This window comes from Trachypithecus francoisi, unplaced genomic scaffold (assembly GCF_009764315.1).
Source record: "Trachypithecus francoisi isolate TF-2019V2 unplaced genomic scaffold, Tfra_2.0 Lachesis_group10, whole genome shotgun sequence".
NCBI classification, from domain to species: domain Eukaryota; kingdom Metazoa; phylum Chordata; class Mammalia; order Primates; family Cercopithecidae; genus Trachypithecus; species Trachypithecus francoisi.
In genome coordinates this window covers 83,116,911-83,137,857 of record NW_022681455.1, presented here as the reverse complement: position 1 = coordinate 83,137,857, position 20,947 = coordinate 83,116,911, and the positions used below count along the sequence as shown (strand labels likewise).

At 53.3% G+C, this 20,947-nt stretch overlaps 2 protein-coding genes across 5 annotated transcripts in view; one reads left to right on the top strand and one right to left on the bottom strand.

Moving 5' to 3' along the window:
• SEZ6L2 (seizure related 6 homolog like 2) overlaps positions 1 to 14,492 on the bottom strand; it is a 30,273-nt gene extending 15,781 nt beyond the window's left edge. The window contains exons 1-8 of one of the 4 annotated variants that reach the window (XM_033218067.1): positions 13,854 to 14,491; positions 12,759 to 12,890; positions 11,723 to 12,022; positions 10,634 to 10,773; positions 10,172 to 10,373; positions 3,476 to 3,661; positions 2,589 to 2,757; positions 532 to 695 (exon numbers count right to left, since the gene is read on the bottom strand). In XM_033218067.1, the coding sequence (XP_033073958.1) occupies positions 532 to 695; positions 2,589 to 2,757; positions 3,476 to 3,661; positions 10,172 to 10,373; positions 10,634 to 10,773; positions 11,723 to 12,022; positions 12,759 to 12,890; positions 13,854 to 13,932 (1,372 nt within the window). In that variant the 5' untranslated portion in view covers positions 13,933 to 14,491. Of the gene's footprint in view, positions 1 to 531; positions 696 to 2,588; positions 2,758 to 3,475; positions 3,662 to 10,171; positions 10,374 to 10,633; positions 10,774 to 11,722; positions 12,023 to 12,758; positions 12,891 to 13,853 lie in introns of all 4 variants that reach the window. The other 3 variants (XM_033218068.1, XM_033218070.1, XM_033218071.1) reach the window with 3 other exon arrangements.
• Positions 14,493 to 15,826: 1,334 nt separating this feature from the next.
• Positions 15,827 to 20,894, top strand: ASPHD1 (aspartate beta-hydroxylase domain containing 1). The gene is given in 4 exon segments (XM_033218064.1): positions 15,827 to 15,931; positions 15,933 to 16,822; positions 19,707 to 19,820; positions 20,625 to 20,894. Coding segments are annotated over 4 exon segments (1,170 nt in total). The 5' UTR covers positions 15,827 to 15,875; the 3' UTR covers positions 20,735 to 20,894.
• The last annotated feature ends 53 nt before the right edge of the window (positions 20,895 to 20,947 follow it).

Here is a 20,947-nt window from a genome sequence, read left to right as displayed (position 1 = left end):
GGGCGCCTGTAGCCCCAGCTACTCGGGAGACTGAGGCAGGAGAATGGCGTGAACCCAGGAGGAGGAGCTTGCAGTGAGCCGAGATCGCACCACTGCACTCCAGTCTGGGCAATAGAGCGAGACTCCATCTCAAAAAAAAAAAAAAAAGAAAAAGAAAAAGAAAATAAATAAAAAAATAAAATAAAAACTAAGTTGGTGGTAAATCAGCAGCTATGTCCATCACACAGGGAAAGCCTGCCTGAAAATGAAGCCAACACAGAGGAAAGAACTGAGATACTGAGATAACTGGTCTCTGGGCTGTGTACCTGGATCCAGGCATGCATGAAGCTTAAACAGAGAAGGCTGCCTCGGGAAAGGAGAAGGGGTCCCTAGAAGAGACCCTTGCAGTTTTGGGGCAGGGAGGCAAGTCACGTTTCAGGAATCCCAGCATGGAGATGAACAGGCATGGAGTTTGTGCTTCCAACTATGCTTGGTGTCAGGAAGAGGGGAAGGTGTGGCGGCTGGGGTCCATTGGGGGAGTGGGTCACTTACCTTCAAATCGGAGGCTTAACAGCAGGGGATTGGCAGGTGTCTCCGACAGCAGCTCCACATAGAGGGACTGGGCGTCACTGATGAGGCCCCGCTCAGGGACATCGTCCATGTCTGAATCATAGATCACGGGGGATAGGGGGCTGCCCCCTGAGCGCACCATCAGCCTGGGATGGACAGAATCGTGACCAGGAGCTCAACCTCCCTCACAAGCTGCCTCACCCCTTGCCCGCTCTCCTAATTTATTTTTATAGCTGTTATCATCACACATTAACTATATGCCACACACTCTTCTAAGCACTTACCCATTCTTTCTCATTTAATTTTCACAAGAACTCTTGAGTCAGACACTATTATCCCTTATTTTATAGAGGAGGATATTGGGGCATAGAAAGATCAAGTAACCTGTCCAAGGTCACAGAGCAAGTAGTGGCAGGGCTGAGATACCTAGTTGCTAGGTAAAGGATGTTAATGATGATGAAGATAGCAGATGCTTGACCAGGTATGGTGGCTCAGCTCACACCTGTAATCCCAGCACTTTGGGAGGCCAAGACGGGTGGATCACCTGAAGTCAGGAGTTCAAGACCAGGCTGGCCAACATGGTAAAACCCCATGTTTACTAAAAATACAAAAATTAGCCAGGTGTGGTGGTGCATGCTTGTAATCCCAGCTACTCAGGAGGCTGAGGCAGGAGAATCGCTTGCATCTGGGAGGTGGAGGTTGCAGATAGCCGAATTCATGCCACTGCACTCCAGCCTGGGTGACAGAGTGAGACTGTCTCAAAGAAAAGAAGAAGAAGAAGAAGAAGAAGATAGGCCACATGTGGTGGCTCATGCCTGTAATCCCAGCACTTTGGGAAGCCAAGGTGGGCAGATCATGAGGTCAGGAGATCGAGACCATCCTGGCTAACACAGTAAAACCCCATCTCTACTAAAAAAAAAAAAAGTACAAAAAATTAACTGGACGTGGTGGCACGCACTTGTAGTCCCAGCTACTCGGGAGGCTGAGGCAGGAGAATCACTCGAGCCCAGGAGGCAGAGGTTGTAGTGAGCCAAGATCGTGCCACTGCACTCCAGCCTGGGCGACAGGGTGAGACTCCATCTCAAAAAAAAAAAAAAAAAAAAAAGAGGATAGCAGACACTTTTATAGTGCTTATTGTCTTAGGCTCCATTCTAAGGACTTTATATAACTTCAGCACTTATCCTCACAGAAACCTGAAGAGGGAGGTACTGTTATCTCCATTCTACAGATGAGGAAGCTGAGGCACAAAGAAGTTAAGTGATTTGTCTCAGGTTGCACAACTACACTTCCTAAGAAAGGCTTAGGACTGGCCGGGCACAGTGGCTCATGCCTGTAATCCCAGCACTTTGGGAGGCCGAGGCGGGCAGATCACCTGAGATCGGGAGTTCGAGACCAGCCTGACCAACATGGAGAAACCCTGTCTCTACTAAAAATACAAAATTAGCTGGGCATGGTGGCGCATGCCTGTAATCCCAGCTAATCAGGAGGCTGAGGCAGGAGAATTGCTTGAACCCAGGAGGCGGAGGTTGCTGTGAGCAGAGATCGCGGCACTGCACTCCAGCCTGAGCAACAAGAGTGAAACTCCGTCTCAGGGGGAAAAAAAAAAAAGGCTTAGGTCTAAACTGTGATGCATATCTCAACCAGGACCCACCCCAGCTGTGTCCAAGTCCCCACTTAGCCTCCCTACTTCCCTGAGGTGGGGACTTTTTTTTTTTTTTTTTGACAGAGTCTCGCTCTGTTGCCCAGGTTAGAGTGTAGTGGCCCGATCTTGGCTCACTGCAAGCTCCACCTCCTGGGTTCATGCCATTCTCCTGCTCAGCCTCCCGAGTAGCTGGGACTACAGCTGCCCACCACCATGCCTGGCTAATTTTTTTTTGTATTTTTAGTAGAGCTGGGGTTTCACTGTGTTAGCCAGGATGATCTCGATCTCCTGACCTTCTGATCTGCCCGCCTTGGCCTCCCAAAGTGCTGGAATTACAGGCATGAACCACCACGCCCACCCAAGGTGGGGACTTCTGACCCGGGACCCAGACCCTCACCGGTCATTGTCTTCATCCAGCGAGACCCTCTCGAAGTGCAGGTGCAGCCGGCGCCCCTCAGCTGCTTCAATGACCCAACGGCAGGTGAGGTTGGGCCCTACAGCTCCCCCAGGCTCTGGGGACACGATGCGGCCCAGTGTGGCATTGTGGATGGTGCCACCACAGGATGCTGTGGGCAGATGAGGGGCAGGTTAAGGTAGCCTGAGGTGGTTTGTCCTTCTCCTCGAGGCCTTGGCCTGTTTTCAGAGCTGTTGCATTCACACCTTTGGCTGGGACCCAGCCCAGGGCTGGCCTCTGTCCCATGAAGTCACCCCAGAGGACGGGACCTTCTCCAAGCATGAGCCAGGAGAGAAACCAACCCTGGTACAGGAGAACCCCAGGATTGACACCTCCTAGGATGGAGACACCACTAAAATGAAGACTCTCCAGCTATGGATACTCTAGGATGGGGAGTTACGAGGATCCCTAAAATTGAAAGCCTTAGCTGGGAAAGCTTTAAGATAGGACTTTCAGAATGAAGACGCCACGGGATGGGAATCCCAGTATGAGGCTCTCCAGGACAGAAGCCCTCTAGACATGAACCCTAAGAATGGTTTCCTCTAGGATGAGGACGCTACCCTAGAAGGGACCTCCAGAATGGTGACTCCCAAAATAAAATCTCTAGTGGGACACCCCGAGATGGAGACCACCCAAGGATGGAGACACCTGAAGGAGAGAGACCCTCTGCATAAAGAGCTCTGGCTGCAGACCCCAGGATGGGGATCCCTCAGAGTAGATAAATACCCCTTCAGAATGGGTTTTTCCCAAAGGTGGACACCCCTGAGATAGGACCCTCCCAATGTGGTTCCGAGAACAGATGCCCCCACCCACTGTGGCAGGCAACTCACCCATGCAGCTGGGGGTTTCGCCATTCCAGGATGGCCGGGTGCCATTGAGGCAGATGAGGGTCTCCTCTCCTTGCAGCTGGTAGCCCGAATCACAGTGAAAGGTGGCAGTACCCCCGGGGTGCAGGTCCGTCACACTCACGTCCCCATGGGCCGGCCGGGGAGGGAAGCCACAGCTCAGGAGGTAGGCTGTACCAGACAGACAGGGGGTAGCAGGGCTCACTTTCCCATGCCACCCTTTCGGACTGATCCCCCAGCACTTCCCCCTCTCCTTTCAGGCCAGCCTGCCAGGGGCACAGTGGCTCCACACTGGCGTACATACTGAGAAGTAAGAGCTCCTCACACAGGCACCTTGACTCACGAAGAGGAAATTCCAACATCCCTTATCTCCCCCACTCATTGTAATTCACCCTCGTTGGCCCCCATTTAATAGATGAGGTAACTGAGGTTCAAACAAGTTATTCTAGACCCTGCTACTCATTTGTTGTGTGACTTCAGGCAAATCAATGAACTACTCTGAACTTCATCCAGCTCTAATAACAGATAGTATTTGCAGAGCTTGTTCAGCTCCCAAAGTGAGTCCACACAGAGATTTTGCGGTAAGCAGACAAAGATTATGTGACCTGGCTAGGTATGGTGGCTCACACCTGTAATCCCAGCACTTTTGGAGGCTGAGGCAGATGGATCACGAAGTCAGGAGTTCGAGACCAGCTTGGCCAACATGGTAAAACCCCGTCTCTAAAAAAATATAAAAATTAGCCGGGCGTGGTAGTAGGTGCCTGTAATCCTAGCTAATTGGGAGGCTGAGGCAGGAGAATCACTTGAACCCAGGAGGCAGAGGTTGCAGTGAGCCGAGATCGTCCCATTGCACTCCAGCCTGGGCGACAAGACCAAAACTCTGTCTCAAAAAAAAAAAAAAGATTATGTGACCTGTTTTGCAGATGTGAGCACTGAGTCTCCAAGTTATTAAATGTTTCTCTTTGCATTTTTCTCCCCTCCACACATACAGCCTTTCTTCCACCAAGACACCCTGTGGTATACCCTCAGCTTCCATCCAGAACAACCAATTGAAACTTCTTTTTTTTTTTTTTTGAGATAGGGTGTCACTCTGTTGCCCAGGCTAGAGTGCAGTGGCACAGTCATAGCTCACTGGAACCTTGAACTCCTGGCCTCAAACCATCCTCCTGACCCAGCCTCCCAAGTAGCTGGGACTACAGGTTTGTGCCACCATGCCCCACTAATTTTTAAATTTTTTGTAGAGATGACATTTCAGTATGTTGCCCAGGCTGGTCTTGAATTCCTGGCCTCAAGCAAACATGAAACTTCTTGAGGACATTTGACTATTTTGTCTTTTTGTTTTTGTTTTTGAGGAGGAGTCTCACTCTGTTGCCCAGGCTGGAGTGCAATGGCATACAATCTCGGCTCACTGCAACCTCCACCTCCTGGGTTCAAGCGATTCTCCTGCCTCAGCCTCCTGAGTTGCTGGGATTACAGGTGTGCACCACCATGCCCAGCTAATTTTTGTATTTTTAGTAGAGATGGGATTTTACTATATTGGCCAGGGTGGTCTCCAACTCCTGACCTCTTCAGATCTCCTGACGTCACTTTCACTGGGGGATTCATTTACAGGCCACTGAGTATTAAGGTCTTTAAAGACAAAATAATCTCTAAAGGCACAGTGGCTCACACCTGTAATCCTAGCACTTTGGGAGGCTGAGGCAGGTGGATCACCTGAGGTCAGGAAAAAGACCCAGGCCTTGTCCTCAGGAGTCCATCGTCTACTGAGATAAACATAAGAACAACCTTCTAGAACACAGTGGCTTCAATAAATGGTAGTCTCGGTAATGGCTGCTGCCAACAGAATCAAGTCTGAATGCTTTAGTTTGACATTCAAGCCCCTTCCACAGTTAAATGCAGCCCAGCACATTCCAGCTTCAGGGTTGAGCTTCCAAGACCAATATAGCCTACACAACACAGTTTTGTGACTCCTTAAGTTTCCACCTCCATATTTTCGCTTGTGCTCTCCCCCTACTTTCTCGTGTTTTAAGAGATCAGACTGGGAGGCTTACGTACCACCTCTTCCAGGAAGCCTTCCTGACTCTACATCTCTCCAACAGTTACTTGTTCTCTTACCTATACACAATCCTGCATGCATGATTTTGTCATCACATTAACCATTGTATTTTTTTTTTGAAACAGAGTCTCTGTCACTCCGTCTGGAGTGCAGTGGCTTGATCTCAGCTCATTGCAACTTTCACCTCCCGGGTTCAAGTAATTCTCCTCCCTCAGCCTCCCAAGTAGCTGGGGTTATAGGCGTGTGCCTTGACTCCTGGCTAATTTTTGTATTTTTATTATTAGTATTTATTTTATTATTATTATTTTTTGAGGCAGAGTCTTGCTCTGTCACCCAGTCTGGAGTGCAGTGACATAATCTTGGCTCACTGCAACCTCCGCCTTCCAGGTTCAAGCAATTCTCCAGCCTCAGCCTCCTGAGTATCTGCGATTATAGGCATGCGCCACCACACCCGGCTAATTTCTGTATTTTTAGTAGAGACGGGGTTTCACCACATTGGTCAGGCTGGTCTCAAACTCCCGACCTTGTGATCCGCCTGCCTCGGCCTTCCAAAGTGCTGCGATTATAGGTGTGAACCACCGCGCCTGGTCAATTTTTGTATTTTTAGTAGATACAGTGTTTCACTATGTTGGCCAGGCTGATCTTGAACTCCTGACCTCAGTGATCCACCCACCTTGACCTCCCAAAGTGCTGGGATTACAGGTGTGAGCCACTGTGCCTGGTCTAACCACTGTCTACACTGGCCCAAGACTTATTTATTTTGTGTCCTAAAAGGCTAGTCTATCTGGTCAGGAGTTCAAGACCAGCCTGGCCAACATGGTGAAACCCTGTCTCTGCTAAAAATACAAAATATTAGCCGGGTGTGGTGGCACACGCCTGTAATCCCAGCTACTCAGGAGGCTGAGACAGGAGAATCACCTGAACCCAGGAGGCGGAGGTTGCAGGGAGCTGAGATTGTGCCATTGCACTCCAGCCTGGGCAGCAGAGCAAGACTCTGTCCCCCCTCCCCTCCCCCCCAAAAAAAGGGCTAGCCTGGCTGATCAATGGGTGCAGCCAAGAGGCAGCATGGAACCACTGGATTTGTCGTCAGGCAGACTTGAGTTCCAGTTCTAGCTCCAGAACTTACTAACTACATGACTTTGAGCAGGTGACTTCATCTCTAGGGATCTCTCACCTATTAACGGCAATAATAATTCCTGTCAGGGAAGATTGGCCTGAAAATTAAATAAAAGAAACACGCAAAGCACCTGGCACATAGAAGCTGCTGAGAAAACGTTAATCACACGCCCCTCAGCCTCAATTAATGAATGACTGGGAGCCAGGGACTCGGGGATCTGGTGTCTGGCTGCAATAAACGTGCAGGTGGCTGAGCAATCTACATGACCTTTGAGTCTTTTTCTTCCTTTGAGAGATGGAACTGACAATGGCCACTCTCAGGGTTTCTGTGAGAAGCAAATGAAACTACGGTTGGTGAAAGGGCTTTGTAATGGGAAAGTTTGCTGAACTTGGGGTGAGGGGTGAGGGAGCCTTTGGCTTTTCAGAGAGAAGCTAATGAGGCCACTCTGGGCCAGAGGCCCCAGCTAGTGCAGGTTGGGAAGGGCTGAAACACGGCCTCGCTCCCAAAGGTGCCTGGTGCAGCTGCGAAGCAGGGAAGACTGAACAATGAAGGCCAATTTATGCAATAGTCCTGCTTCCCCAAATGTTCCACTTAGCCTAAGGAGTCCTATTTTCAGTGCCCTGGGGAAGTGTCTGCTTAAAGGAGCCAATGGGGAACCGTATCTTCAGATTTCATAACATCTGAAGTCCAGCACTCGGCCTGGGCCTTCCAGGCATGCTCTTGCTCCCCAATAACCAGGTCCCTACTGCCAAATACATGTCCCCTAGCTCGCTGGCCCCCCAACGAATAGGCACCTTTGCTATGCACACATGAGCCCCTAGGGCAGGTCCTGAGCAGAGGCTTCAAAAGAGGCTGGAGAGGATGTGAGAACAGGATTCAGGGTGTACCCTGGATGAGGCACACAAGGCATCTGAGGTCAGCAGAGCTTTCAAGGAGGGCAGAATGCACAACACCAGCCAAGGCCATGCGGTGATGTGAAGCGAGCATTGGCCTGACACAGTTCTTTCTGTCTCCACGAAGCATAGGAAGACAGTGGTGTCTGGAACAGGGCACTGGCTGGGCCCTTTCCTTGTGCACACGTGTATGCTAGAACATACCCTTGTACTGTGGGAAGGTTCCCGCACACACAGGTAAGTGTGGATGTACACACGTGTGCAGGTTATGTGTCATAGGTCCTAACAAATGCAGTCATGCGTGAATACAGCCCCGCTTCCCTGCCCCCAGATGTCAGAGGATCTTTCTAAGTTGCAAATCCGAGGCTCTCACTTTCCTGCTTAAAACATTTCAGGCCAGGTGTCGTGGCTCACGCCTGTAATCCCAACACTTTGGGAGGCCAAGGCGGGAGGATCACTTGAGATCGGGAGCTCGAGACCAGCCTGACCAACACAGAGAAACCCCGTCTCTACAAAAAATACAAAGTAAGCCGGACGTGGTGGCGCATGCCTGTAATCCCAGCTACTCAGGAGGCTGAGGCAGGAGAATTGCTTGAACCTGGGAGGCAGAGGCTGCGGTGAGCCAAGATTGCACCATTGCACTCCAGGCTGGGCAACAAGAGTGAAACTCCATCTCAAAAATAAATAAATAAATAAATTTCAAATTAAGAGGCCTGGTGTGGTGGCTCATGCCTGTAATCCCAGCACTTTGGGAGGCCAAGGCGGGTGGATCACTTGAGGTCAGGAGTTCAAGACAAGCCTGGCCAACATGGTGAAACCCCATCTCTACTAAAAATACAAAAATCAGCCAGGTGTGGTGGCAGGTGCCTATAATCCCAGATACTTGGGAGGCTGAGGCAGGAGAACTGTTTGAAGCTGGGAGGCAGGGGTTGCAGTGAGCCAAGATCACGCCACTGCACTCCAGCCTGGGTAACAGAGCGAGACTCTGTCTTTAAAAAAAAAAAAAAAAAATTCAAATTATCTCCCTGTCACACCTGCAGGTTGAAGTAGTCTGAACTCCTTACTGAAGCAGGTAAGGCTCTTTATGGTCTGAATCTGACCTGCCTCCCAGCCTGGTCTCTGGCCCATTTCCCCTTCACCCCTTTCTGTGCTTTGAAGGTAATAGCATGACTGACAGTTTTGAGCTCTCACTGTGTACACACGCTGTTTGTGTTTTTGCTTGTTTGTTTTGTTTTTTTGTTTGTTTTTGAGATGGAGTTTCGCTCTTGTCACCTAGGCTGGCGTGCAATGGCACAATCTCAGTTCACTGCAACCTCCACCTCCTGGGTTCAAACAATCTTCTTGCCTCAGCCTCCCAAGTAACTGGGATTACAGGTGCCTGCTACCATGCCTGGCTGATTTTTGTATTTTTGATAGAGACGGGGTTCCGCCATGTTGGCCAGGCTGGTCTTGAACTCCTGACCTCAGGTGATCCACCTGCCTCGGCCTCCCAAAGTGCTGAGATTACAGGCGTGAGCCACCATTCCAGGCCACACACTGTTTTAAACACTTGACATGTATTAATTCATTTGATCTTCCACATAATACCAACTATTGTGATCCCTGTTTTTCAAATGACATCATGAGGCACAGAAAGGTTAAGTAACTTGTCCCAGGTCACACAGCTAGGACAATTCTATTTTCCATGCTCAATTCCTTCACCACATCTGGGGGTCACATCTTCTCTCTCTGGGTCTTGGAGTGTGCTTTTTCGTCCACCTAGCCATCTGCCTCCCTCCTCTCCCTCCCTCCCACCCTTTCCCTGGCGAATTTATCCTTCAGGTCTCAGCTTAGTCATCATCTCCTCCAAGAAGATGTCCCCATATTCCTTGGGAGAAATTTAGGTCCCTTGGCTATGTGCTGCCCCCGCTGGTGTTTCTGCCATCATATTCCTTATCTCCTTGAATTGTAACCATCCTGATTACTCATCTGTCTTCCTACCTAGATTCTGAGCTCGTTGAAGCCAGATTTACACCTGGTTTGTTCATTCCTCCTCCAAGGCTAACATAGGGCCTGGTATGAAGCAAGCACTTGATCAACATTTGTTGAGTTCAATGGATGAATTGTCCCTTGGATGTGTGCACAGATCTGTGAGTGTGTGAGATAAGTATGCATGGGTCTCCTCTGAGGGCCTGGCCCCCCAGGGTCACAGTCAGGAGGAAAAGCCCCCCTCAGCACCCTGTGCTTCGATGGTTCTTAAAGATGTCCCCTGTATAGGCCAGGCACAGTGGCTCATGCCTGTAATCCCAGCACTTTGGGAGGTTGAGGGGGTGGATCACGAGGTCAGGAGATCGAGACCATCCTGGCTAATACGGTGAAATCCCATCTCTGCTAAAAATACAAAAAATTAGCTGGACGTGGTGGCGGGCGCCTGTAGTTCCAGCTACTCGGGAGGCTGAGGCAGGAGAACGGCGTGAACCTGGGAGGTGGAGCTTGCAGTGAGCTGAGATCGCGCCACTGCACTCCAGCCTGGGTAATAGAGCAAGACTCTGTCTCAAAAATAAATAAATAAATAAAGATGTCCCCTGTATGCAGTATGGCCCCTGCCCTTCCAGCAGCACCCTCAAACTCCTCACCCTGATAGTGGATCCTGAAGCCACCGCCCCTTGGGACCCGTGGGCTCTGGAAGTGCAGAAGCAGCCGGTTGGTTGGGCTCCGAAGGACTTGTCCTTCTCCAAGCATGGACGAATTGGCCAGGAGTCGGGGGGCCAGGCCTGGGGATCCCCCACCAGCCAGCACCAGGAGCTCCTCCTCCTGCGACAGATTCAGCGTCTGCACCTAGAGAAGCCAGACACAGACCTGCCAGGGCAAGTCAGCCAGGGGTTTGACTTCCAAAGCCCCTGTCCTGTGCCTTTTCCCTGTGTGTAGCAGCCCAAAAGGCACCATGCTGCTGCCCAAGTTGTAGAAATCTGGAAGAGCTTTTGAGGTAACCTGAGTCATCAAATAGGTTCTTTGGCTCCCAGGCCAAACCCGTGCACACCCACAACCCAGAGGAAAAGGCTTGGAAGGTGCATAGTCACATGCTTTGGTCCAGTTACCTGGATCTCAATGCCGTAGCCAGGGTAGACATGGATGCTGTAAGTGCAGTCCAGGAGCCCCAGGGTACGGCTGGCGGGGCTCTCCAGATCTGGAGACTCCACATACCCTTCGCCCTCGGAGATGTTGTTATTACACAGAACTGAGGAGATACAAATGGCTGGGATGGAAGGAATGCCTGTGCTCTTGCCTTCCCAGCCAAGCAACTCTGAAGGCCTTCATCTGCCTTCTCCTTAGCACCTCTCATTATTTTTTTGTTTTGTTTTGAGACAGGGCCTCACTCTGTCACCCAGGCTGGAGTTCAGTCGCGCAATCATGGCTCACTACAGTCTGAAACTCCTGGGCTCAAGTGATCCTCCCTCCTCAGCCTTCCGAGTAGCTGGGGCCACAGGTGTGCGTCACCACGCTGAGCCAATTTGTAAAACTTTTTGTAGAAATGGGGTCTTGCCATGTTTCCCAGGCTGGACTCAAACTCCTGGCCTCAAGTGATCTTCCTGCCTTGGCCTCCCAAAGCACTGGGATTACAGGTGTGTGCCGCTGTGCCCCCTTACCATCTTTTTTTTTTTTTAGATGGAGTTTCACTCTTGTTGCCCAGGCTAGAGTGCAATGGCTGGATCTCAGCTCACCACAACCTCCACCTCCCTGGTTCAAGCAATTCTGCTGCCTCAGCCTTCAGAGTAGTTGGGATTACAGGCATGCGCCACCACGCCCGGCTAATTTTGTATTTTTAGTATAGACGGGGTTTCTCCATGTTGGTCAGGCTGGTCTCAAACTCCGGATCTCAGGTGATCCACCCGCCTGGCCTCCCAAAGTGCTGGGATTACAGGCATGAGCCACTGCACCCAGTACCATCTTTAAGCATACTCCCTCTCCCACCTGAGCCAGAACTCCCTTTCCTAACTGTTATATAGCTGAAACAATTGGAACACTGCCTGGTACTTAGTAAGGGTACAGAAATGCTACCTTTGTTATTTTTATTCTCCCATCTGTACCCAGGACTCCTTCCACAGTTCCCAGGAGCCTCTTTCCCATCCATCCCCAGTGTGTACCTATCCGGTGCTCCCACCCCCATCCCCTTGCCTTCGCCTCACCTGGGCTGGTCACCGTAGTGGTAACAGTTGTCGTGGTGATGATGGTGGTCGTGGTCTCCTCCTCTCCTCCCTCAGGCCCAAGGGGAGGCCCTGGGGAAGCAGGGCTGGGTGGGGGTGGGGCTGTGGTTCCTGGGGGCGGGGTCAGCAGCTCTGGCGCAGTGGGGCCTGCCCCCCTGACCCCCTTAGGGGTGACGGCTGTTGTCAGAGGCCCTGTCCCCGGCTCAGTGGCCCGTGGCAGGGAGGGCACTGTGAGAGTCTGGCCGGCCGGAGGGGTGGCTAGTGTGGGGTCCGGATCAGATCCTGGGACAGTGCAGGGAATGTCAGAACACAGGAAGAGCACACGGAGGACCTTGGGTGGGGAGCAGGGCTGAGGGAAGCTAGGGGTTCCCCTGCCATACCCCAAAAGCCTCCCCCACAAGGTACAGCAACCCCCACCTTTCCCTTTCCCACTCCAGTCCCCACCTCCTCCCAAGGCTTCCACAGCCTGGGTCCCCCTCTTTCTCTTCTGGTCCCTTCTCTCCACCCAGCCCCTTCCACCCTGCTACTCCTCTCCCTGAGCCTCTCTCTCTGCCTCCTCACTCAGATCACGTTCTCTCTGGTTATCTCCTCTCTCCTCTGTCTTGCTCTCTCTGGAACTCTTTATTTCCCCATTTCCCTGTTTAGTATTCTGATTGCACTCTGATTTCATGATTCGAGATCCACTAGTTTTTGTGTTTCATTCTCTCTCTCTTTCTGTCTTCCACCATTTCTCTGACTCTGATTCTCTGAATTTCCATCTCTCTTTCTATGTGTCTGTTTTTCTGTCTGACCGTCTCCCAATCATTCTGTCTCTGTCTCTCTGGTTCTGTCTGTGCCCAGGTTTGACTTCCTCCCACGATCTTGATTTGTGTCCCCTGAATCTCACAGGCCTTCCTGCAGGCTCTTTCCGCCTCTGCAGTATCTCTCTGCCTGCTCTTGTCTAGCCTGGCTCCCCATCTCCCTCAGCCCATTCCCTCCCTCTGCCTCCAGGCCACTCCTGCCACTCTGGGGGCCTCACCCGGCAGGTAGCCCATCTCTGGGCCCCTCCTCAGCAGGGCCCCGTGGAGCAGTTCAGCCAGGGCCTCAGAGGCCACCGTGGGGGTCTCACTTCCAGGCTCTGGCAATATCTCCTCCTCCTTCAGGGGCAGACCTAGGAGGTGAACTTGTGTGAGCTTCTCCACTCCCCCATATCCCTTCCTTCTTCAGAGAGATATTTTCTAGAACTCTTCTTCCCTCCTCCATCAGCTGGGCCTGCAGGGGCTCAGAGGGTCCCAGGCTCGACTGAGGGCCAAGATTGGAGAAGGGACTCCCAGCTGCCCTCATATTCCCACTCCCACACCTCTTCTCTCCCGTCCCCTCTCCCTTCTCCCCGGCCTGTGTGGGCCTTCAGTGAACATCTTAGCTCTTATGAACCCTGGACAGCGCCAGCAAGGCAGAGGGGTTGCCTGTGCTGCCTTCCCTTTCACCTCAGTGGTGATCTCCCCAATAACCTGGGGCTCTGCAGAGGGTCTGGCGGCACCTCCCAGCCCTTGCTTCCGCAGTGCCTGGCTTTCTCTCTGGGCTTCTGTCTCTGCAGTGTGGCTGTCTTTTTTCTCTCCCTCTCCTTCTCTCTCTCTCTCTCTCTCTCTCTTTCCCTCTCTCTGGTCCTCTGCAGTCTCTGCCTCCTTCCCTGGAGTCTGGCTGGGGGTCAGAGTGGGGGACTGAAAATCTGGTCTTTGAGCCCTGCCTCTGCTCATCTGTCTTTGTCCATTCATCCAAGAACATTTGTGTGTACAGCGCCTGGCATCTCTCTCAGCATCTCCATCTCCCACCCGGGTCCCTCCGTGCTTCTACCGCCTCCGCAGACATCCCCCCAACTTTCCCAGCCCTCCTTTGTGGATCTAGCTCCTGAGACACTGCTAAAAGCTTCTCTCATTCATTTCCCTGCCTTCTCAATATTGAGGCTTAAGGGGCTTTGGGTTCAATCCAGAAAGCTCTGGCTTGCCCTTTCCCCATCAGTTGTGCCTCTCCCCTCCCCCATGTGCTCGGAAGACCCAGGATGTTAAGAGAAAGGAGGGTGGAGGACCCCGCTGGGTCCTTCCTGGGGCCCACCCCCACACTCTCATGTCCTTACCCTGGATCCAGGGACAGCTCAGCAGAATTAGGAACAGCAGCTGGGGAGGCGGCGGGTGCTGGGCCCTGGGAGTCCCCATGGCGACTCACCCCGATCTCTCTCCTCTGTGCCTCTCTAAGTAATCTGGCTGCCACCTTTCCTCCGTCTCCGATTATCTTTCCCTTTAATTCTTTTTTTTTTTTTTCCTGGTAGGAGTCAGCAAAGAGAGACAATTTCTCTGCCCCTTGGGATGGAGGGGCAGAATTGGGCTAGGGGTCGCCTGGAGCCCACCCCCCTTTGCTCAGTCTCCTCTGTCCTCGTCTCCCGGCTCTGTGGTAGAGGGGGCGCGGCTCCGGCTGCAGGGGGTGGGGCCGAGAGGGCCGAAGGGGCCGGGTGGCCTGGGTTACCCTCCTGCTCAGGCGCCTGGGTCCACCGGGCTGGCTGGACCCCAAGCTAAGGGACTGGGGAGGAGAAAGGCAGCTTCTGGGGGCTTAGGGTGGGGTCGAGGATCGGAGGGTTCCCCACTGGGCTCTAGCGGGGATTGTCGGGGAGGGGAAGGGGTGGGTTGGGGAACTGGGAGAGCCGAAGCTCGGGCACTGGAGCTGCGGGAGGGAGAAGCTGAGAAAGGTATCAAGCCCACGTCAGATCCTGGGGACGGGCGGAGGGAGGGGCCTGGGATTTATTTGACGGGGAGGGAGGAGGAGGAAGTGCAGATGGAGGAGGGAGGGATCATACGAGCCAGGGCCGTAATCCTCACTCCCGCGGCCCCTAGGGGAGGCAAAGGAAACTCTCTGGTCTCAGCAGTAATTAGCCCCCTCCGCCTGCCATTCCAGCACATCTGGAATCTGAATTTCCTCTTCCCAGGGCGCCGAGAGGCTGCACAGCTTGGTTCGCGCCTGCTCGGCCCCCCATTATGCCCCCTGTTCACATCCAGACCTCCCACGGGGCTTCCCTTTGCCTTTTACAGCAGCTCGGGTGGAATGGGCTCTCCCTCCTCCGGGAGAATGGCGAGCTTCCACGATTGTGAGAAGTCTCGTGAGTGACGGGCCGGGGTTTGGGGAGGAGAGACAGACCCCTCCTCTTCCATTAACCGTGACCCTGGCCAGTTAACAGACGGCCTCGGCTCTGATTTTCTCTCTGCAGCGCCCTTTTCAGCACCAGCGATGCGCGGACAGCTCCCCTCGCCCCGCCGGGGCGGGCCCGGCACGGCGCCGCCCGCGATTGGCTGAGGCCGCTTTTGGTGTTTGCCGGGCTCGTGGGCTCCTGGACTGGCCTAAGGCCAGCGGGAGTCACAGGCCGACCGACTGAGGGACCGGCCGTCGGACGGACTGGCCTTGGCATCCTTGCCCGCAGTCTCGGGGGCCTGCCCAGCCATTAGTCCGCGCTCGCCCCGCCCCTCGTGCCCCGCCCCCTCGTGCCCCGCCCCACGAGACCCGCCCCTTCTTTCGCATTGCGGGACGGCTGGAGGCTGGCACCCCGGCCTCTGCGCCCCACGTGGCGCCCTTTCCGGGCTGGGGGGGTGGGGAGGCACATCCAGAGACGACTCTCCCCCTCCCCCGGCCCCCGACTGACTTGCGGCGCCACTGGGAGGGTTCGGGGGTGGCTGAGCTGAGAGGGCTCCGGGAAGGAGTGACGTCAGGGTGAGTGGGAGCCAAGGAAGGAGCTAGTAGGAGAGAGGGAGCGAGAGCCAGGCAGGACCGCAGGGTCGTGGCTAGTGAGGAGCGAGGGCAAGGAGAGAGCAGTGTGGCCGGAGAAAAAGAAGCTGCCACGGAGAAAGACAGGCTGCGGGTTCCCGAGACTGCAGGTCCAAGCGGGGTAGGAACTGCTGCCCAGGGGAGCTAGAAGGTAGCAGGAGAGAGAGCGAGCGAAAAGCGGGGGTGGGGAGGAAAGGGGGAGATTGAGGCGGGAGAGAGAAGCAGAGCGAGAGAGAGGAGGCTGCTGGAAGGCGAAAGAAGAGGGAGAGCAGGCGACAGAGGGAGAGGAGGAAGAAGAGGTAGAAGGAGAGAGAAGAGGGGAGAGAAAGGAGAGGAGGGTTAGAGGTGCATGAAGGAGGGGAGAGGGAGCTTCAACGTGGAGAGAGGACCGCGGAAGGAGAGAGAGAGCCCAGAGTGGAATGTGGAAGGGAAATAGTCCAGCGGGGAGCCAGGGGGCAGCCATGGAAGGGACAGGTGGGGAGCTGGGGGTACAGGGGAACTGGGGTCCGGAGGACGCCCCAGGCCTCTTGGCCAGGGCCTCCCTGACCATGCTCCCGTGGCCACTACCCCTGGCCTCCTCGGCCCTCACCTTGCTCTTCGGGGCCCTCACTTCCCTGTTCCTCTGGTACTGCTACCGCCTGGGCTCCCAAGACATGCAGGCCTTAGGGGCTGGGAGCCGGGCTAGGGGTGTTCGTGGTGGGCCTGTGGGATGCTCGGAGGCCAGCGGGCCAAGCCCAAGGGGTCCTGGGGATCCCGGGGAAGGACTTAGAACAGAAGGCCTAGTGAGCCGGCGGCTTCGGGCCTACGCAAGGCGCTACTCCTGGGCTGGGATGGGTAGAGTGAGGCGGGCAGCTCAGGGTGGCCCAGGCCCTGGGAGAGGGCCAGGGGTCCTAGGTATTCAGCGCCCAGGCCTACTTTTCCTACCAGACCTGCCTTCAGCCCCCTTTGTGCCGCGGGATGCCCAGCGGCACGACGTGGAGCTCCTGGAGAGCAGCTTCCCTGCCATTTTACGGGACTTCGGGGCTGTGAGCTGGGACTTCTCAGGGACTACCCCTCTGCCTCGGGGCTGGTCCCCACCTCTGGCCCCCGGGTGCTACCAGCTCCTGCTGTACCAAGCAGGCCGGTGTCAACCCACCAACTGCCGCCGGTGCCCGGGGGCCTATCGGGCACTGAGGGGGCTTCGAAGCTTTATGAGTGCCAACACCTTCGGCAATGCTGGCTTTTCCGTTCTCCTGCCTGGGGCCCGGCTCGAGGGCCGCTGTGGGCCCACCAATGCCCGGGTCAGATGCCATCTGGGTAAGTAGCTGCCGCCTACTGACAACCTCCTTGCCTTGATGATTTTCCTCCCAGACCCTTCTCTCCGGCACAGAGCTGTCTGCTCTTCGGTTCTCATTGTGCCTCTCTGCTTCCGTGGCTCCCTGTTGCCACCCACAGCAGCATTTCCTGAGCCTCGGCTATCTGCACACCATATTCATAAGCTTTGCTGTAGTCATTCCCACCTGTACTGCGTTTCTTCACCTTGGCTCTCCCCTCGACCTTTTGTTCTTCATATTTAAAAGAAATATTTATAGCACTATCATCAGTATTACTTGCCCTAAGTAGAAGTACTCATAAAAAGCCTGGACAACATAGTGAGACTCTGTCTCTACAAATAATAAAACAATTAGCTGGGCATGGTGGCCCGTGCCTATGGTCCCAGCTACTGGAGAGGCTGAGGTGGGAGGATCACTTGAGCTCAGGAGTTTGAGGCTGCAGTGAGCTGAGATTGTGCTACTGCACTCCAACCTGGGTGACAAGAAAGTACTCATAAACACAAGCTGAAATTTAAAAAAGAAAGCTTTCAACAGTCTAGAACATTCTAGTTAAGTGCTCTAGTCTCTCTGATCCTGAAGCCTACACTTTTTTCTTTTTTTTTTTTTTTTTTGAGACGGAGTCTCGCTCTGTCGCCCAGGCTGGAGTGCAGTGGCATGACTTCGGCTCACTGCAAGCTCCGCCTCCCAGGTTCACGCCATTCTCCTGCCTCAGCCTTCTGAGTAGCTGGGACTACAGCTACAGGCAGGCACCTGCCACCTCGCCGGGTTAATTTTTTGTATTTTTAGTAGAGACAGGGTTTCACTGTGGTCTGGATCTCCTGACCTCGTGATCCGCCCGCCTCCACCTCCCAAAGTGCTGAGATTTCATGTGTGAGCCACTGCGCCCGGCCTTTTATTTTTTTTTTGAGACAGGGTCTCGCTCTGTCACCCAGGCTAGAGTGTGCAGTGGCACAAATATGGCTCACTACAACCTTGACTTCCTGAGATCAAGGGATCCTCTCACCTCAACCTCCTGAGTAGCTGGGACCACAGGTGCCCACCACTATGCTTGGCTGATTTTTTAAAAATTTGTGTAGGCCGGGCATGGTGGCTCACACCTGTAATCCCAGCACTTTGGGAGGCCGAGGCAGGCGGATTACCTGAGGTTGGGAGTTCGAGACCAGCTGACCAACATGGAGAAACCCTGTCGCTACTAAAATTACAAAAAATTAGCTGGGTGTGGTGGCGCATGCCTGTAATCCCAGCTACTTAGGAGGCTGAGGCAGGAGAATCACTTGAACCCGGGAGGCGGAGGTTGCAGTGAGTCGAGATCACAACATTGCACTCCAGCCTGGGCAACAAGAGTGAAACTTCATCTCAAAAAAAGAAAAAAAAAATTGTGTAAAGACAGGCTGGACCCGAACTCCTGGGCTCAAGTGATCTTCCTGTCTTGGCCTCCCAAAGTGCTGAGATTACAGGTGTGAGGCACCGCACCTGGTACTTCTTGATGTCTTAAAGACTGGAAAAAAATGGAAAAGGAAATAATTTTCTGTTATTCCATGCCATGACCTTGTTTTGCCCCAAATTATCTCCTGTGCTGCCAGCTGGATATGCCAGCTGGATGTGTCAGGGCACACTGGCCTCAGGATCAGTTCCCGATCCTTCCTCTCCTCCCTCTCTCTGTGCTCTAAATCATGAAAGCCTTCTGGCCAATCCTGACAGATGCCACACGTGCTGTTCTTTTCAACCTAGAATCCCCTTCCCCCGTACCACCTCCTGGAAAACTCCTACTCAGCCTTCAGGATTCCAGTTTTCAAGTGCCACACTTCCTCTGGGATGCCTTCCTGTTCCCCCATCATTTGACTTGGCTGCTCACTTTCCTCACCGCACTCGGCCATGTGGTCCTTGGGCCAGGATCCTCTTTAATCTTATACCTCGTGGGGAGACAGCACCTATCACACAGTAAGCTCTTGAGTCAAACTGTCAGGAAGCCCAGGAGGAAACGCCATTTCCTCCAGGAAGCCTTCTCTTTTCTCTAAAATGAGAGGTTGCTGCCAGGCGCCGTGGCTCATCCCTGAAATACTAGCACTTTCGGAGGCCAAGGCAGGAGGCCAGGAGTTCATTGCTTGAGGCCAGGAGTTCAAGACCAGTGCTGTCTGTATAAGAATAAAATAAAATAAAAATAAAATAAAATAAACAAAATAAAATAAAATGGATCTGGCCAGGCACAGTGGCTCACACCTGTAATCCCAGCATTTTGGGAGGCTGAGGTAGGCAGATCACTTGAGCTCAGGGGTTCGAGACCAGCCTGGCCAACATGGCGAAACCCTGTCTCTACTAAAAACACAAAAATTAGCCAGGCGTCGTGGTGGGCAGCTGTAATCCCAGCTACTTGGGAGGCTGAGGCAGGAGAATCGCTTGAACCCGGGAGGCGGAGGTTGCAGTAAGCCAAGATCATGCCACTGCACTCCAACCTGGTGGCAGAGCAAAACTACATCTCAAAAAAAGGAAAAAAAAAAATTAGCCCGGAATTGTGGGACGTGCCTGTAATCCCGCAGCTACTCAGGAGGCTGAGACATGAGAATCACTTGAACCTGGGAGGCAGAGTGAGCTGAGATCACACCACTGCACTCCAGCCTGGGTGACAGAGTGAGACCTTGTCTCAAAAAAATAGATGGGTCACACTACCCACAGCAGCATTTTGCTAATCTCCCAGCACTTCCCTCCTCCAGGACTGTATTATAATTATACTGTGGCCACTTTCTGGAAAGAAAGGAGGACGACCACAAAACCTGGCATTTAAGACGCTTAGAGCTGTAAACTGACTGGCCAGAATGGGCCCCTGGCTTGGAGGCAGGAGTGCTGGATGCCCGCATCTCTTCTTACAGGCCTAAAGATCCCTCCTGGCTGTGAGCTGGTGGTCGGCGGTGAGCCCCAGTGCTGGGCGGAGGGGCACTGTCTACTGGTGGACGACTCTTTTCTACACACAGTGGCTCACAATGGTAACGGGGTGCCCATTCTGTAGGGGGGATGAGGGACTCAGGAGCAAAGGAGCGTAGACTAGAGGACAGCAGAATCAGGCCCAACAGACTTCCTGTCCTATCACCACCATCTTCCAGCTGCATGACTTGAACAAGTCACACAACTTCTCCAATGCCCTAGGACCACCACTTTCTTCATCAAGTGACTGCAAGGATTAAATGAGATAATGTTAAGTGCACAGAAAAGTGGTTACCAGCATAGGACTCTGGGTTCCTGTCCTACCTCCTGCACTTGGGCAAAGGACTTAACCTCCTTATGCTTGTTGCTTTGTATAAAATAGGGATAATTATGGTAATACCAGTTTGTTTTGATTAAGAGTTGATACATATCGGCCGGGCACGGTGGCTAACGCCTGTAATCCCAGCACTTTGGGAGGCTGAGGTGGGCGGATCACCTGAGGTCAGGAGTTCGAGACCAGCCTGGTCAACATGGTGAAACCCCGTCTCTACTAAAAATACAAAAAAATTACCCAGGCGTGGTGGTGAACGCCTGAAATCCCAGCTACTAGGGAGACTGAGGCAGGAGAACTGCTTGAACCTGAAAGGCAGAGGTTGAAGTGAGCTGAAATCACGCCACTGCCCTCCAGCCTGGTGACAGAGCAAGACTCCATCTCAAAAAAAAAAATTTTTTTTTTAAATACATTTAAAGGGTTAGAACAGGGCCTGTCACTTATTCACTGTTTGCTTTTATGGTGTTTGGTGAGTGCTCTGGTGTGGAAATACCTAATGTCAGTGGCTCTGCTATTCCTGTCCCATGTGCCCTAGGCTCCCCTGAAGATGGGCCTCGAGTGGTCTTCATCGTGGACCTCTGGCACCCCAACGTGGCAGGGGCTGAGCGCCAGGCCCTCGACTTTGTCTTCGCACCAGACCCCTGAAGGAAGGTGCTCCCTTCACACACCTGGGCTGGAGAGACACTGCGCTCAGGGACGGCTTGATGGTAGCCAGGACCTCCTCTCTACTGCGGGGGGTGGGTGGGTGCGGGGGGTGGGAACTGGCTAGTGAGCACTGAAATATAAATTCTGAATCCTCTCCTAACTCCTGACTACTTCCTTCCCAGGGAGAGGTTGGGACAGGGCCTTATGTCTTCT